Source organism: Choloepus didactylus, chromosome 6 (assembly GCF_015220235.1).
Source record: "Choloepus didactylus isolate mChoDid1 chromosome 6, mChoDid1.pri, whole genome shotgun sequence".
NCBI lineage: Eukaryota > Metazoa > Chordata > Mammalia > Pilosa > Megalonychidae > Choloepus > Choloepus didactylus.
The window spans coordinates 139522781-139537195 of record NC_051312.1 but is presented as its reverse complement, the minus strand read 5'-3'; the positions used below and the strand labels follow the sequence as shown (position 1 = coordinate 139537195).

Below are 14415 nucleotides of genomic sequence, written 5' to 3'. Positions count from 1 at the left end.
TTATAAACACCAAAGAGTCACTCCCAGAGAACCTCTTTTGTTGCTCAGATGTGGTCTCTCTCTCTCTAAGCCAAACTCTGCAAATAAGCTCATTACTCTCCCTCCCCACCCCCACCCCCCATTGTAGGACATGAGCTTCAGGGATGTAAGTCTGCCCTTCAACATGGGACATGACTCCCAGGGAGGAGCCTGGCCCTGGCTAGTATCGCTCCTTGACCAAAAGAGAGGAAAATAATGTAACAAAATAAGGTTTCAGTGGCTAAGAGATTTCAAATAGAGTCAAGAGATCATTACGGAGGTTGCTCTTATGCAAGCTTCAGCCAGATATTACAAATTGCCACCGTATATCAAGCCCCAACCAACAATATTCCTGAAAATCCTAAAGAAAACCCAGGGCTTTAAGACTCTATAAATGTTTTACTTATTAAGTTTATTTTCCAGAAACTTAAAACCTCCAGATTGTTCTTATGCCAGATAAGCCCTGAATGTAGTGGTACCAGTCTCTCCTAGAATATCAACCAGTTGCATTCCCCTGCCCCATAATGTTGACACCCCTTTTCAATATGAAGAAGTTAGACTGGTCATTGCCCAAATATCCCTGGTGATTGAGAAAATGATCTAATGAGAGGGAGGAGTTGTAACAGAGAACTTAGAATTTAACAAATGCATTATGACTACTATAGACATTTCTTTTTAGTTTCTAGTACATAAGAACAGCCAGAGGGAAATATCTGAAATTGTGGAACTGTAACCCAGACTATACTTTGAAACATGCTCTACAACTACCTGTTAAAATGTATTCTGAAATTTATCACTTTTCTGTATATTTCAAAATAAAAATATCTAAAAATTAAAATAAAAAATAAAAACAAGTACATGGAGTTCTACCTTTCTCTACTCTTTATTAGAGTATCAACAAAAGACACCAGAAAGTATAGGTGGACTCAGCTTTGCCTCTTTCCTTACGCAAAGGACTAACAGTGCAAAAATTTTTATGATGATGGGAGGGTTGGATCATTCATCTCATAGAACCTCACTGTGTTTTACAAAATATAGCCTGAAAAGCTAGATCATTGTCTTTAGCTCCTAAGTAAAGTAAAACTCAGTAAATGGCATCACTGGCCTCCTCATGATGCAGAAGGTCACCCATCAAGTTGTGCAGCTCTCTCAGAAATCTAAGTAGTCCCTGGGTAGACTAGATAGCTGGGTAACAATTGTGTTTTTTCAAAACAGTAAGACAGAAATGAAAATTATGGGCATGTACTTTTGCAAAGAAGAGAAAATTAGTGTTTTATGAAGGTAATATGAGTTTATAACTAAAGAATCCAAGAGAATCAAATGGAACTTAATAGCTTTTGTAAAAATTATATAAAAGCTGGATAGAAGTTTAAATCTGCAAAATTGATAGCATATATTCCATAAAGAGATTTTGAAATACATTAACGAGCTAAATTGCAAATAATTATTGAAATAGCTTCTAAGATAGCACTCATATTTTACATTAATTATATTAAATATCCCTTATCCTATATTAATAAACCAATGTGAGAAAATTGGGTCATGTGATAGGTTAACCGGAGAACTGAAGGGGGGGGCTTCAGTTCCTCAAAATCCACCACATACAGGTGACAGTATTTCTGTTAGCACAAAAGGCCAGTAAAGCTGCTGGTTTTCCTTCTCCAAGACTAACAGTGCTTTGGAATTCTACTGCAGCAGACCAATTCTTCTTCTCCTTGTTTTCATAAAACTCTTTCCTGATAGCTCAGACATCTGTGAACTCTGGGAAAAAGTGTACTTTCCCTCTCTTTAGTTATATTAAGTCAATTTTAAATAGAATCTAAAAGTGCTCTAAGCCTAGAGGATAGAAGGCACAAGGCAGAGGTCTCTGAGCAGGTGAGAGAATCCCCAAACCAGGGAAGGCTGGGAACTTGCATAGCACATCTGCTGAGCCCCAGAGGAAGGAAGTTTAATTAGTGAGATATTTTATCTCGGAGTAGTAAAACTCTGATCATTCCTAGAGCATAGAAGATGCAGAGCTCTGTTTCTGGCTGGCTATAATCACCAGAGTTAAAGATTTATCAAAGAGACTATGAGCCCCACCAGAGAATTCTCCCTTTGGGGATGAAAGCCATATTTTCTATCCTTGAGTTTAAAGGAAAAAAATCGGGGGAAAAAACCTAAATCATTACTGCACGAGGAATTTTCAAACCCTCATTTGGAAATTAATTTTGACTGAATAAAATGCCATATAGAAAGATGGGTCATCAAATGCAGAAATGAGTAAAACAGGTACATTTGGTAGAAATTTCTGAATTTTTATCACAATGTTTTGCTCCTTCATCCATGAGGACCCTGGGGCCAAGGCAGTATCTCCTGAGACAAACCAATTTTAAGCTCTGATATTTAAAAAGAGCTTATTTCTATAGCTCATTCTTCTTGTGGTTTCATCTTTGTAAGACAAAAGAACTATACTATTCACCACTTTCTTAAAACCTTTAATTTTACCTTACAAAACAAAAACCTACTTGAAAAAATTTGGTAAGTAGTAAAAACTGGCAAAATCTCAGCATTTTTCACTATTGTGTACATTTGGTATTTATGGTTGTAGTTAATTTTCCCTTATTCTTCTTGAGCTTTGGTTTAAGTCACCTTAGTCATGTCCTCAAAATGCTAGAAAACCTCAAATTAATAAAATGTTTTCTCTATAAACCTTACTTAGCATTATGACTCTGAGTTGGAACCAATGGAAACATACCACTTCTCTCAGAGGCTCAAAGATGGCAATGCCTTGTTTCTTGTTGCCATAAGGCAGAAGCATCTTAGAAATTAGTGAAGAAATGTTCCTTTTCTGTCAGAGATGCCCAGTCTTCCAGCCAGAGTTTTCTTCAGTTCTTCATACCTTTTCATTTCTTTTCTCTTTGAATATATAATTTGAAGAACATCCAATCCACTCTAAAAGAAAAAAGAAAAAATACTTTGAGTCTGAGTTCATGAATAATTAAAATACTAGAAACAATTAAAAATTCTCTCATACCCCATATTTTTCTCTATTTTTTAGAAATATATTTTATTTTATTTGTTTTTTACCAAATGTAAGTATCCAGTTCTAGGACTCAGAGATAAAATCTAATCCTCTTCGAGCAGTTCTAATTCCTCTTGGGTGTCTGAACATATGTTGTGAGGTGATTTGGTCTTGGTTTACAGGGCAGATGACTGCTTAAAACCCTTGATAAGGAAATAATAAAATAATAAATAAGGGATGATTTTTAGAAATAGAAATGAACACAGGAGAAAGGAGTTGAGGAAAGTGATTGTTACTCTGCCTTATTAATTTGGTCAGATTTCAAGTATGACTAGGGAGTAAGGACCAGGGTAGAAGAGAGGAACAGACAGCTGGCAATGGCACTTAGCAGGCTCCAAGGAAGGCTGGAACATTACTGGAACCCAAACTTGACATTTCTGCTGCTGACGAAAGAGCTTTAGGAAGGTCATTTTTCTCTCAGCCATCCAAGTTGAAGATTTCTTTAAAATTTGTATTTATCCTGAATAATTCTCTGATGATTATAAAGACATTGTGTATGTTTGAAAGCATGTGTGCATGTCAATACGCATGTCCATTTATTTTTTCATTATTTGATTTTTTTTTATTTTCTGAAATGGAACCATTGTACATTGTACAAACCATAGCTATTGATAGAATAAATGAGTGAAAAGTAACACTGCTGTACATCACACTAAAAAAAAAATCATAAGAAAAAATTTGGTAATGGTGAAAAAAGGTCTTTGTCGGAGAGACAAAGACAGAGAGATGATTGAATAAAAGTTTGTCCATGGCAAAGTTTGGCCGCCTTCTGAATAGTTGCTAGTTTGGGTATATCTTTTCTAACTCTACAGAAAACAGAATACAAAATTTACCCCTCTTCGCTATCTCGCTGACTTCATATCGTCCTGGAAAAAGGAAGCCACCACGCCTTTTCAAAGCGCCACACTGATGCAACAGGGCTATGTAAAACATAAAAGCCAAGAAAACACTTGTGTTTCCCATCAAGAAAATGTGCTTACACGACTCATATGAACTATGTTCCGAGTAAACGCTGAACCTGCTTTCCTTCCCTTAGAAACAGGGCCCATCTAGAAGAAATGAAGAACCTGAGCCTCGTGACCACGTTCGTCCTCATGGGCATTCCCCACGCCCCCGCGCTGGACACCGCCCTCTTGGGGGTCTTCCTGCTGCTTTACATACTCACGGTGGTGGGGAACCTCCTCATCCTGCTGGTGATCCGGGTGGATTCCCACCTCCACACCCCCGTGTACTACTTCCTGGCCAACCTGTCCTTCATCGACATGTGGCTCTCCACTGTCACTGCGCCCACCATGCTCATGACCCTCGGCTCCCCAGGAGGCGGGGCCGTCTCCCTCGGCGGCTGCGCGGCGCAGCTCTATTCCTTCCACTTCCTGGGGAGCACCGAGTGCTTCCTCTACACTGTCATGGCCTATGACCGCTACCTGGCCATCAGCCACCCGCTCAGGCACTCGGGCCTGATGAGCGCGAGAACGTGCGCCCGCCTGGCCGCCGGCACTTGGCTCAGCGGCGCCCTGCACTCCGGGGTCCAGACGGCCTTGACCTTCCGCTTGCCCTACTGCGGGCCCCACCGCATCCAGCACTACTTCTGCGACGCGCCGCCCGTCCTCCAGCTGGCCTGTGCGGACACCTCAGCCAACGAGATGCTGATCTTTGTCAGCATCGGGGTGGTGGCCTCGGGCTGCTTTCTGCTCATAGCGCTGTCCTACGCGTGCATTGGCTGCTGCATCCTGCAGATCCGCACCGCGGAGGGGAGACGCAGAGCCTTTCAGACCTGCACTTCCCACTGCATCGTGGTCCTGTGTTTCTTTGGTCCTGGTGTTTTCATTTACCTGAGGCCAGGCTCCAAGGATGCTGTGGACCGGGTAGTGGCAGTTTTCTACACTGTACTGACACCTCTTCTGAACCCGCTTGTGTACACCCTGAGGAACAAGGAAGTGAAGAAAGCTCTGTTAAAGCTGAGAAGTGGGTCAGTATTCACCCAAAGTAAATAGTCAAGAAAAGCCAGATATGACTAACTTCTTTTATTTACATTAAGTCACCAACATGAATGTTGTACTTTGAAGGAGCATTTTAATTATCCAATGTTAATTTTTAAAAAATGTATTAGAGAAGTTGTAGGCTGACTGAAAAATTATGCATGAAATAGTTACCATCTACCATTCTGTTATTAACATCTTGGATTAGCATGGTACATTTGCTGCAACTGATAAAAGAACATTGTTATAATTGAACTATCAACCATAGTTCATGGCTCACCTTAGGATTCATGGTTTTTTTGTACAGTCCTATGGAATTTTTTTTAATTTTTTATTTTAGTAACATAAACAACCCCAAAATTTCTCTATTTAACCTCATTCAAATATATATTTCAGTGCTGTTAATTATGTTCCCAATATCATGCTACCATCACCACAAACCATTACCAAAACTTTTCCATCTTTCCAGATAGAAACTGTACAATTTAAACATTAACTTCCCATTTCCTACCCCTACCCTGTTTCCTGGTAATCTATATTCCAGTTTCTGACTTTATGAATTTGCTTATTCTAACTGTTTCATCTCAATAGATTATACAATATGTGTCCTTTTGTGTCTGGTTTTTTCACTCAACATGATGTCTTCTGGGTTCATCCATTGCTGTCACTTGTGTCAGCACTTCATTCCTTTTACAGCAGGATAATATCCCATTGTATGTATATATACCATATTTTGTTTATCTATTCATCGACTGATGGACACTTGGGTTGCTTCCATCTTTTGGCAATTGTGAAAAATGCCACTGTGAACATTTGTGTGCAAATATCTGCTAGAGTCCCTGCTTTTAATTATTTTTGGTGTCTACTTAGAAGTAGGATTGCTGGGTTCTATGGTATTTCTCTACTTGGTAATTCTGTACTTAACTTTCTGAATTACTGCCTGTCTTCCACAGCACCTGCACCATTTTACATTCCCATAAGTAGTGATAGAATGTTCCTGTTTCTCCACATCCTCTCCAAAGTGTGTAATTTTTTTAATTCATAATCTAATTAAATCACCATCATGAACATTAGACTTTGAAGGAGCATATCAATTACTTGATATTAATTTTAATAGAAAACTTAATGAAATTTTAAGTTTTTTCCTGCAAAATATCTATCAGAATCCCAATAAAAGCATCCATTTAATAGTGAAAGTCTGATCCTTCCAAGGAAGGATTATAGCCTAATCTTTCTTAATGTTCTACTAAGTAAGTCACCAGAGAAATAGCTTGTTTTACTTACTATTTTATATTTTATATTAAATATTTTCCAAAATTTCTATCCAGTTTATTTTGTGCAATTTTAATCAAAGCTCTATAAAAAGTACTTTCCATTTTTAAAAACTTCTATATTGAAAAAGTCATGTAATAGTCCCAACCCATTATATAAATAATCTGTATGCAGAAATTTTATGTTAGAAAGCACTAGACAAAAAATATGCTTGAATCTCAGGAAGAATGGTTTTATTTGCATTTATGATACAATAAAAACTGTAAAAATCAATTTAATTTTACTTTGGTTTCCAAGATTTTCAAAAGTAAGGATTTGTCCATTTATGGACTATGTATACTGGTTTAGTCACTGATATAACTACGTCCACTTTCCTTCTACATTTACAGAGCCCCTGGTTTCTTATCCTAAATGCAAAGCTCTTATCTTCAGCAACCTTAAAATTATTTTTGTAAATAAACAAGGGACGGATGTTAGATATAAAAAATAAGCAAATAACTTTAGAGACAAAAATATACAGTCATCAATTATTGAGGATATTTTCCATTTTTGCAACAAGGTCCTAGCAAGTATTCCCCATGTGATTGTGCTGTGACTGGCAGCTATAACTTTGTAATACACATGTGTTTGAGTTAAAGTATAAAATGGACTTTTATCAGTATCTAATATATAGTGGAATATTGTGGGGGTTGGTTGGTTCCTGGGGGAGGTAAGTCTTGGGCTATGAACCTCACAAGCAGTCATCCAAATGTACTGTCTTTTGAAAGTGTAAATTAATTTCTTTCAAAACATATGCTAAATTTAAACTCCAAATGTATCTTGTTAATGCAAAAAAATGACAACTCTACCTACGTATCAGGAAGAAAAGAAAAGAAAGCCTTGCTGCTAGACCTGAAAAGGGCTTCTCTGACTCCTCAGATTTGCAGTAGCTGCATTTTAAAGATGCTTCACCCAGAACCTCCTTCTGTGCTAGCTTGGCATATCTTGCTCTAAGTGACCCATGAGGTTTGCTGAGAATAAAATCATACTAACTATGAAGGCATTACCTATACAAACTGTGAAATAGTGGTCTGTATAAGATGTTAATTGTTGGTGTTCAATCTGATGAACCAAACTGGTATGGGTAGCAGATTATGTAACCCAACTCATTTTACAAAGCTGCAAAATGGGATACAGATAACAAAAATTACTTACCCATTGGGTTCACTTTGAATTTTTCCGATTTATTATAAAGTATCTGTGCTGACTTGCATATATTATGTCCCCTCAAAAGCTATGTTTTAATCCAGTATTGTTGGATATTTGGATTAGGTTGTTTCCATGGAGATGTGACTCACCCAACTGTAGGTGAAACATTCTGATTGAACTATTTTCATGGATGTGTGGACCCCACCCATTCACAGTGGGTCTTACTTAAATCACTGGAGTCCTATAATAGAGCTCACAGACAGAAGGAGCTCAGGCAGCTGTGAGAGACATCTTGGAGAAAGCCATTTTGAAACACAACCTGGAGCAAAGGACCAGCAGACGCTAGCCATGTGCCTTCCCAGCTGACAGAGGTGTTCCGGATGCCGTCAGCCATTCTTCAGTGAAGGTATCCTCCTGTTGATGCCTTAGTTTGGATACTTTTAGGGCCTTAGAACTGTAAATTGGTAACCAAATAAACCCCCTTTATAAAAGCCAATCCATTTCTGGTATTTTGCATAACAGCAGCTCTAGCAAACTGGAACAGTGTCACTCTTTTAACTCTCAATTAGACAAAATGTTATGGGACATTTACTATATATTAAGGCACATGATAAACAGTAGATACACGAAAAGAACAGACAAAGTCTGCTTTCACAGAGTTCAGGATCTGAGTGGGGAGAAAGATGAATGTAGCAATGTACATTGGGAGAAGTGTATTTGGTGCCCAAGGAGAGAGCCATTCCTAGTTTTAACTTGAAAATAGATTGGAAGATTCAAAACACTATAAACATGTGTATTTTAAAAACATGTTGAAAGTTTTAAATTTTTAAGAAAATATATAAGGTAAATATTTTTCAATTGAAATTTTTATTGAAATAATTATAGATTCACATAAATTTTTAAGAACACAGAGAGATCCTTTGTGTACCTTGCCCAGTTTCCCTCAGTAGTAACATTTTGCAAAACTATGCTGTATCACAGCCAGCATATTGATGTTGATACAATCCGCAGATCTTAGTCAGACTTCCCAATTTTACTTATATATATCTGTGTTTGTGTTGGGAGTGATGGGGGTGGAGGGGAGGGATTGTGAGTGTGTACGTGTATTAAATTCCTGACAAATTTAACACCTGTGTAGGTTTGTGTATCCACCATCAGAGTTAAGATATCAAACAGTTCCACAACACAAGGATCTCTCCTATAATGCTTTTCTTTTTTTAACTAATATATAAATATTAACCACTACATAAAGCTGTCAACTATTAGAATTTTATGTGTTAGAAGGTTAGATAAGTCAACTTTAGCAAAGTTTGTTTGATATTTTTTTGTTTACGTGTTTTACATTCTCTTTGTTCCCTTTCAGGGAGAGTGGAATTTGCCAACATGACTTCACTCATTTATCTGTTCAGTAAATAAATAGGTACCGAGTGGCTACTGTGGGCTATGCACTATGGGTGCAAAAATTAAGCAGACATAGACCCTAATTTCAAGGAGCTTGTAGTTCCCATATAAAAGAAACATGGAAAGGGTGCTTAAGAAGGGGAATTAGAAAAATTAGGCAAATCATTAAGGACCTTGTCTACAACACTAGGAAGATGAGTTTTAATATTGTAAGCTTAGGAGAGTTATTGAAATGGAGGACAAATAGTAAAAAAAATTGAATGAGAAACTAAAGTTTATGGAGAAGTTAAGTACACTGGAAAATTTAGACAGTTGTGATAGAACTCAGCAAGACAGAAAAAGTGATAAGGGTATGTTCTTTGGGTAGAATAAAACATCTAACTTTGGAAAAGTTTGGATTAAGTACTTGTGGAAGTTTCAGGTAAAATTATTTGGTTGGCTGTGTAGTTCAGGAGATAAGGCAGCTAAAGCCTACAAAGTTGAGCAAGCAAGAGGACTTTACGTATTCACTTTGCGCTGGCTGTTAAACATCCATTTTCTAAACATGGAGAAGGAAACTTCTATTCAAGGAGTAGCAAAAATCATTTGCTACAATGAGTAGCCAGATCAGGAAGGAAAAGCCACCACCCTTCATATATTTCCAAAATAAGCCCAAAGGATGGTAGGTTTCAGGAGATTTATACAAATCCGTTACTGAAACTTTAAAGAATTATTTCTCACAATAACACACAAAGTCCTTTATAGAGATTGTACATTTAAAGAGGCCCAGAGACAGCACTTGTAAAAGAAGCTACTCTTCTGTGACATGTTCCTGGGAGAAACCAGGGGACAAAACGACAAATACTCTTGCTTTTCCAGTTCCCTAATGCTATAAAACCACTCCACCACGGAGATGAGCTCTAAATAGCATCAAGGAGACATCTGAAGAAGATTGGAAGGAAATGAGGTGTCAAAAGCATTAATTTTAAAAAGAAAGAGGCAGCTAGAGGGATTGGGGGATGAGGATGCATACAGTAGGCACAGAAACATAACTTCTATGTGTAAGTACATGTTAAAGAAATGGGAAGGAAAGGTGAGATGGATTTATCTTAATAATGAAAACAAATTTTTGTGGGCTGATTTTATGTATTGCACTGATAGAAGATAAATAGTTTAAGAGGTAAGTTTCTGAAGTAAAACTTGTTAGGGACAGACTCAAATTATAAAACTATAGGCTTAAATGCTTGTATTATAAGAGAAGAGATTTAAATTCAATGATTTAAACTGCCCTCAAGAAGTTGGAAAAAGAAATTTATACACAAAATAAGTAGAATGAAGGAAATAATACAGATATGAGCAAAACAATAGACAAAGTCAAAATATACACTAGAACTAGTTCTTTGGAACAATCAATAAATTAATAAACCTCTAGCAAGAATGATCAAGAAAAAAAGAGAGAATACTACCAATATCAGAAATAACAAAATAATATCACTACAGGTGTTACAGACATGGAAAGGACATTAAAGGAATATCATAGACAATTTTATACTAATAAAATTGAGGATTTAGATGAAATAGGCAAATTTATTGAAAGATACATATTACAAAAAATGACTCAAAAAAAGAGAACATGTGAATAGTCATATGTTAATTTAAAAATTGAGATAGTAATTAAAAATCTTCCAAAACAAACAACTAAGAACAAAAAAAATCCTAACATAGTTTTACTGTTGAGTTCTATTCAAACATTTAAAGAATAAATACTGGCAATCTCTCACAAAGTCTTTCAGAAGGAGATAACAGAAAAAGATAATACACAAAAACACGGAACACTATTCCTCATGAATATAGATATAAAAATCCTTAGTAAAATATTAATGCAGTGAACCTAACAGTACATGAAAAGTATAATACACCAAGAAAAAATGAATTTTAGCCCTGGAAAGCAAGGTTGGGTTAACATTCAAAAAATAAACAAATTTTTAACATATTATGAGAGTAAAAGAGAAAATCCATGTAATAAACTGTAGGCAGAAAAAAAAAAGTCAGATTTTAACATCTATTCTTGATTATATCCTCAGAAAATCGAGAGAGAGAGAAAGAGGGAGAGAGAGAGAACTTCCTCAATTTGTTAAAGGGCATCTACAAACAAAACCTAAAACTAAAATCATACTTAATAGACATGTTCCCCTTAATGTTAGGAAAAAGACAAGAGAATATCCACTCTTACCACTTTTATTTAGTGTTGTACTTGAATTCCCAGCCAATACAATAATGCAAGAAAAACAGACAAAAGATATAAAAATTGGAAGAAAACACAGTTGTATTTATTCATAAAAGATATATTTCTGTATGTAGAAAATCCGAAGGAACCTAAATAAAAGTGACTAGAACTAATAGTTGAAGCTAACAAAGTCATGTGATACTAGATGTATATACAAAAGTCATTTGTACTCTTTGTTGCTCAGATGTGGCCCTCTCTCTCTCTGAGCCACCTCGACAGGTGAACTTGCTGCCCTCCCCGCCTACCTGGGCCCCGACTCCCAGGGGTGTAAATCTCCATGGCAATGCAGAATATGACTCCCGGGGATGAATCCGGACCTGGCATCGTGGGACTGAGAGTATCTTTTTGACCAAAAGGGGGATGCAAAAGGAGACAAAATAGTCTCAGTGGCTAAAAGATTTCAAATGGAGTTGAGTGATCACTCTGGTGGACATTCTTATGCACTATACAGATAACACCTCTTAGGTTTTAATGTATTGGAATAGATAGAAGTAAATGCCTGAAACTACCAAACTCCAACCCAGCAGTCTGGACTCCTGAAGACGATTACATAATCATGTAGCTTACAAAGAGTGACAGTGTGATTGTGAAGACCTTGTGGATCATACCCCCTTTATCTAGTGTATGGATGAGTAGAAAAATGGGGATAAAAACTAAAGGACAAATGGGGTGGGATGGGGGGGGATGGTTTGGGTGTTCTTTTTTCACTTTTATTTTTTATTCTTGTTCTGGTTCTTTCTGATGTAAGGAAAATGTTCAGAGATAGATTGTGGTAATGAACGCGTAACTATGTTATCATACTGTGGACAGTGGATTGTATACCATGGATGATTGTATGGTGTGTGAATGTATTTCAATAAAACTGAATTTTAAAAAAAAAACTCAATTGTACTTTTCTATGACATCTACAAATTAGAAAATGCAATTAAAATATTTCCAATGGCCAATAAACATGAAATGCTAAGAAATAAATTGAACAAAATAAATGGAGTATCTGTGCACTGCAAATAACAATAGAAATATTATACACCAAACTTTCCACTCATTGGAATTAAAAGACTCAAAACACAGTATGATTTAACTATAAAATGTGAATTTTGGGCAAACCCAAACTTAATAATATTCATACTATACACGTGGGTTATTCTGAGTTATGTGGTTGGAGCAGGCTTTTGTCATCTGCACACATAATTTTCTTTACCTTCAGATGGTGATTTACTCTACTACCTAATCTGAGTTAGATGCCATGTGGCTCACCATGGCATCTTATATATACTATTCCTACAGTCTAAAATCCATCTGCTTACTTCACATTTCCCATTATTAGATTCTGGGTTCAAGAAACACAAAATTGTCTTGAAGCTCTCTATCCTTCATGTCTGAAATAGAGTAGCCACTTAGTTAAGTTGTTGAAGGAAATATAGCTTTGATTAATTAATTGAGAAACCATGGCTGAACTGATGAATGAATATCAGCTTGGGATCATTTAAAAAGTTGCCCTATTCATTCAGTATTTGAGCCAGAATTTTCATATGTTTTAGCTATTTACTTGCCGTAAGTTAAGATCCATTTCAACTACTAGTTAACCCAGATAGATTTTGAAAATAACCATACAATATTTTAGAAATAGAGGTTAACAAGCATTACATTTACAAGAGTAATAATGAGCCTTTGTGGATAACATCTCAGTGCAGTACTCCAGAGCTGCTATTTCAAGGAGAAAACGAGAATAGATCAAAAGCTGATAAAAAGTGATGAAAGAGTTGCCCAGGCTTCATTATCCCCTTTATGGAATGCAAACATCAATTCTGATTTCTTTTATTCTTTTTAATTTTCTCCTTTTGAAAGCAGTGCTGATAGCTCCCAGAACATAATATTGATACCATGAAGTATTTACAAAATTATTATGTGAACAGTTTGAGTAAAGGATTCATTATAGAAGCCTTAAAATTACTCATCATTTCTCTGTATTTTCCAGAGCTTTTACTAATGTTTTGTGTCATCCTGTCTCCCTCATCTCCCTCATTTATCTCTTCTCTTGCCCCCTTTTCAATTCCATGGAGAAGAAATGCATGAGGAAGGGTCATGAGCAAACCCTTGGAGTCTCAGACCCCTCAGACCCCTCTTTTGGGAGGACAGTGATGGCACATAAGGAAGGAGACAAATAAGGGAGCTAGAGAGGAGAAAAACAGTTATGATTTAGACATATGGAATTGGATATTACAGCTCTATCTTCAGATGTAAGTATCCAGCAAACTAATATTATCAGGGGTGGGATGATTGTCAGATTTCTGAACAACAATGTGGAGTTGGTTCCTCTTTAACTAACAGCTTGCATCCACAGGCTCCCCACAGTTTCACAGCCAGTTAGGTCACCACTTAAGTCAATACAGGCCACATTAACACCTTCTGCTATGAAATCTTCCCCTCAAATTCCTCATAAAACAGACAGCAGCACTCTGAAACATCTGAACTAAAAACACTCAGCACACTTTTCTCTTTGTATTCTTCATGACATGTGTTTTGTCTTTTTTATTACTAAGTTTAAGTCATTTTTTACTTGATCAGATTGTGTCATTTTAGTAAGGATTTCATTAGTTTTTGGTTTTAAAATCCAGACTTATTGTCTAAATGAGATAGCTTTCATTTTAACTGGCATGTTGTTTGCACACAAAAATTTAGAAAATACAGCAAAATAATGCAATGCAGGCAGAGATTTTTAAAATGCACTAAGACAAGTAAAAACATTCCCTCATAGAACAATGATCTGTTTTACAGCAAACAAAAACCTTGCTTTGAAACTTACACAGTGAGACTGTACATAATGGCATGAAAATACCCATTTTTTTCTGAAAATATTTTTTCATTCATGAGTATTTTCAAGTTTTGCTCACTGTACACATTTCTTAAAACATACCAGCAGCAACTGAAAATGATTGCCAAATTTGATACACACATGTTATCTACCTCAAGGTAACAAAAGTATGTGGCAAAACATATACCACCCATACAGCTTTACAATATGAGCTTCTGTTTAGCCAGCATTTATTATGGTAAACTACTCTCAAGATTCATTCACTATTTATAAATGTTCTGGTATGCATTCTTTATAGTGAAGTGTTAATACATCACATCTTATTTATCAAATCAGTATATTTTTTATATTTAATTATAGAAAGTTAACTTAGTTTTTGAAATTTATTTGCAAATACACTTTTTCCATTTTG

The 14415-nt window shown here is 36.3% G+C and overlaps 2 protein-coding genes across 7 annotated transcripts in view; one reads left to right on the top strand and one right to left on the bottom strand.

The window, feature by feature from the left end:
• Window positions 1–4384, bottom strand: part of LOC119538661 (von Willebrand factor A domain-containing protein 5A-like) — a 141685-nt gene extending 137301 nt beyond the window's left edge. For 3 of the 5 annotated variants that reach the window (XR_005217608.1, XR_005217609.1, XM_037841797.1), the window contains exons 1-2: window positions 4244–4384; window positions 2756–2952 (exon numbers count right to left, since the gene is read on the bottom strand). Coding sequence is in view for 3 of the 5 variants with exons in the window: in XM_037841797.1 (XP_037697725.1) it covers window positions 2756–2818 (63 nt within the window). In the remaining 2 variants the exon portion in view is untranslated. Of the gene's footprint in view, window positions 1–2755; window positions 2953–3915; window positions 4003–4243 lie in introns of all 5 variants that reach the window. The other 2 variants (XM_037841799.1, XM_037841798.1) reach the window with 2 other exon arrangements.
• LOC119538664 (olfactory receptor 10G7-like) lies at window positions 4138–13307 on the top strand. Of its 2 annotated transcripts, none has more exons than XM_037841806.1 (2): window positions 4138–5051; window positions 7645–7840. In XM_037841806.1, exons 1-2 carry the CDS (start codon window positions 4141–4143, stop codon window positions 7682–7684), a joined length of 951 nt encoding a protein of 316 aa, XP_037697734.1. In that variant the 5' UTR covers window positions 4138–4140; the 3' UTR covers window positions 7685–7840. The 2 variants fall into 2 exon arrangements, with proteins under 2 accessions (XP_037697734.1, XP_037697733.1); XM_037841805.1 differs by lacking the exon at window positions 7645–7840 and adding an exon at window positions 13255–13307 and having other exon boundaries at window positions 4141–5051.
• The last annotated feature ends 1108 nt before the right edge of the window (window positions 13308–14415 follow it).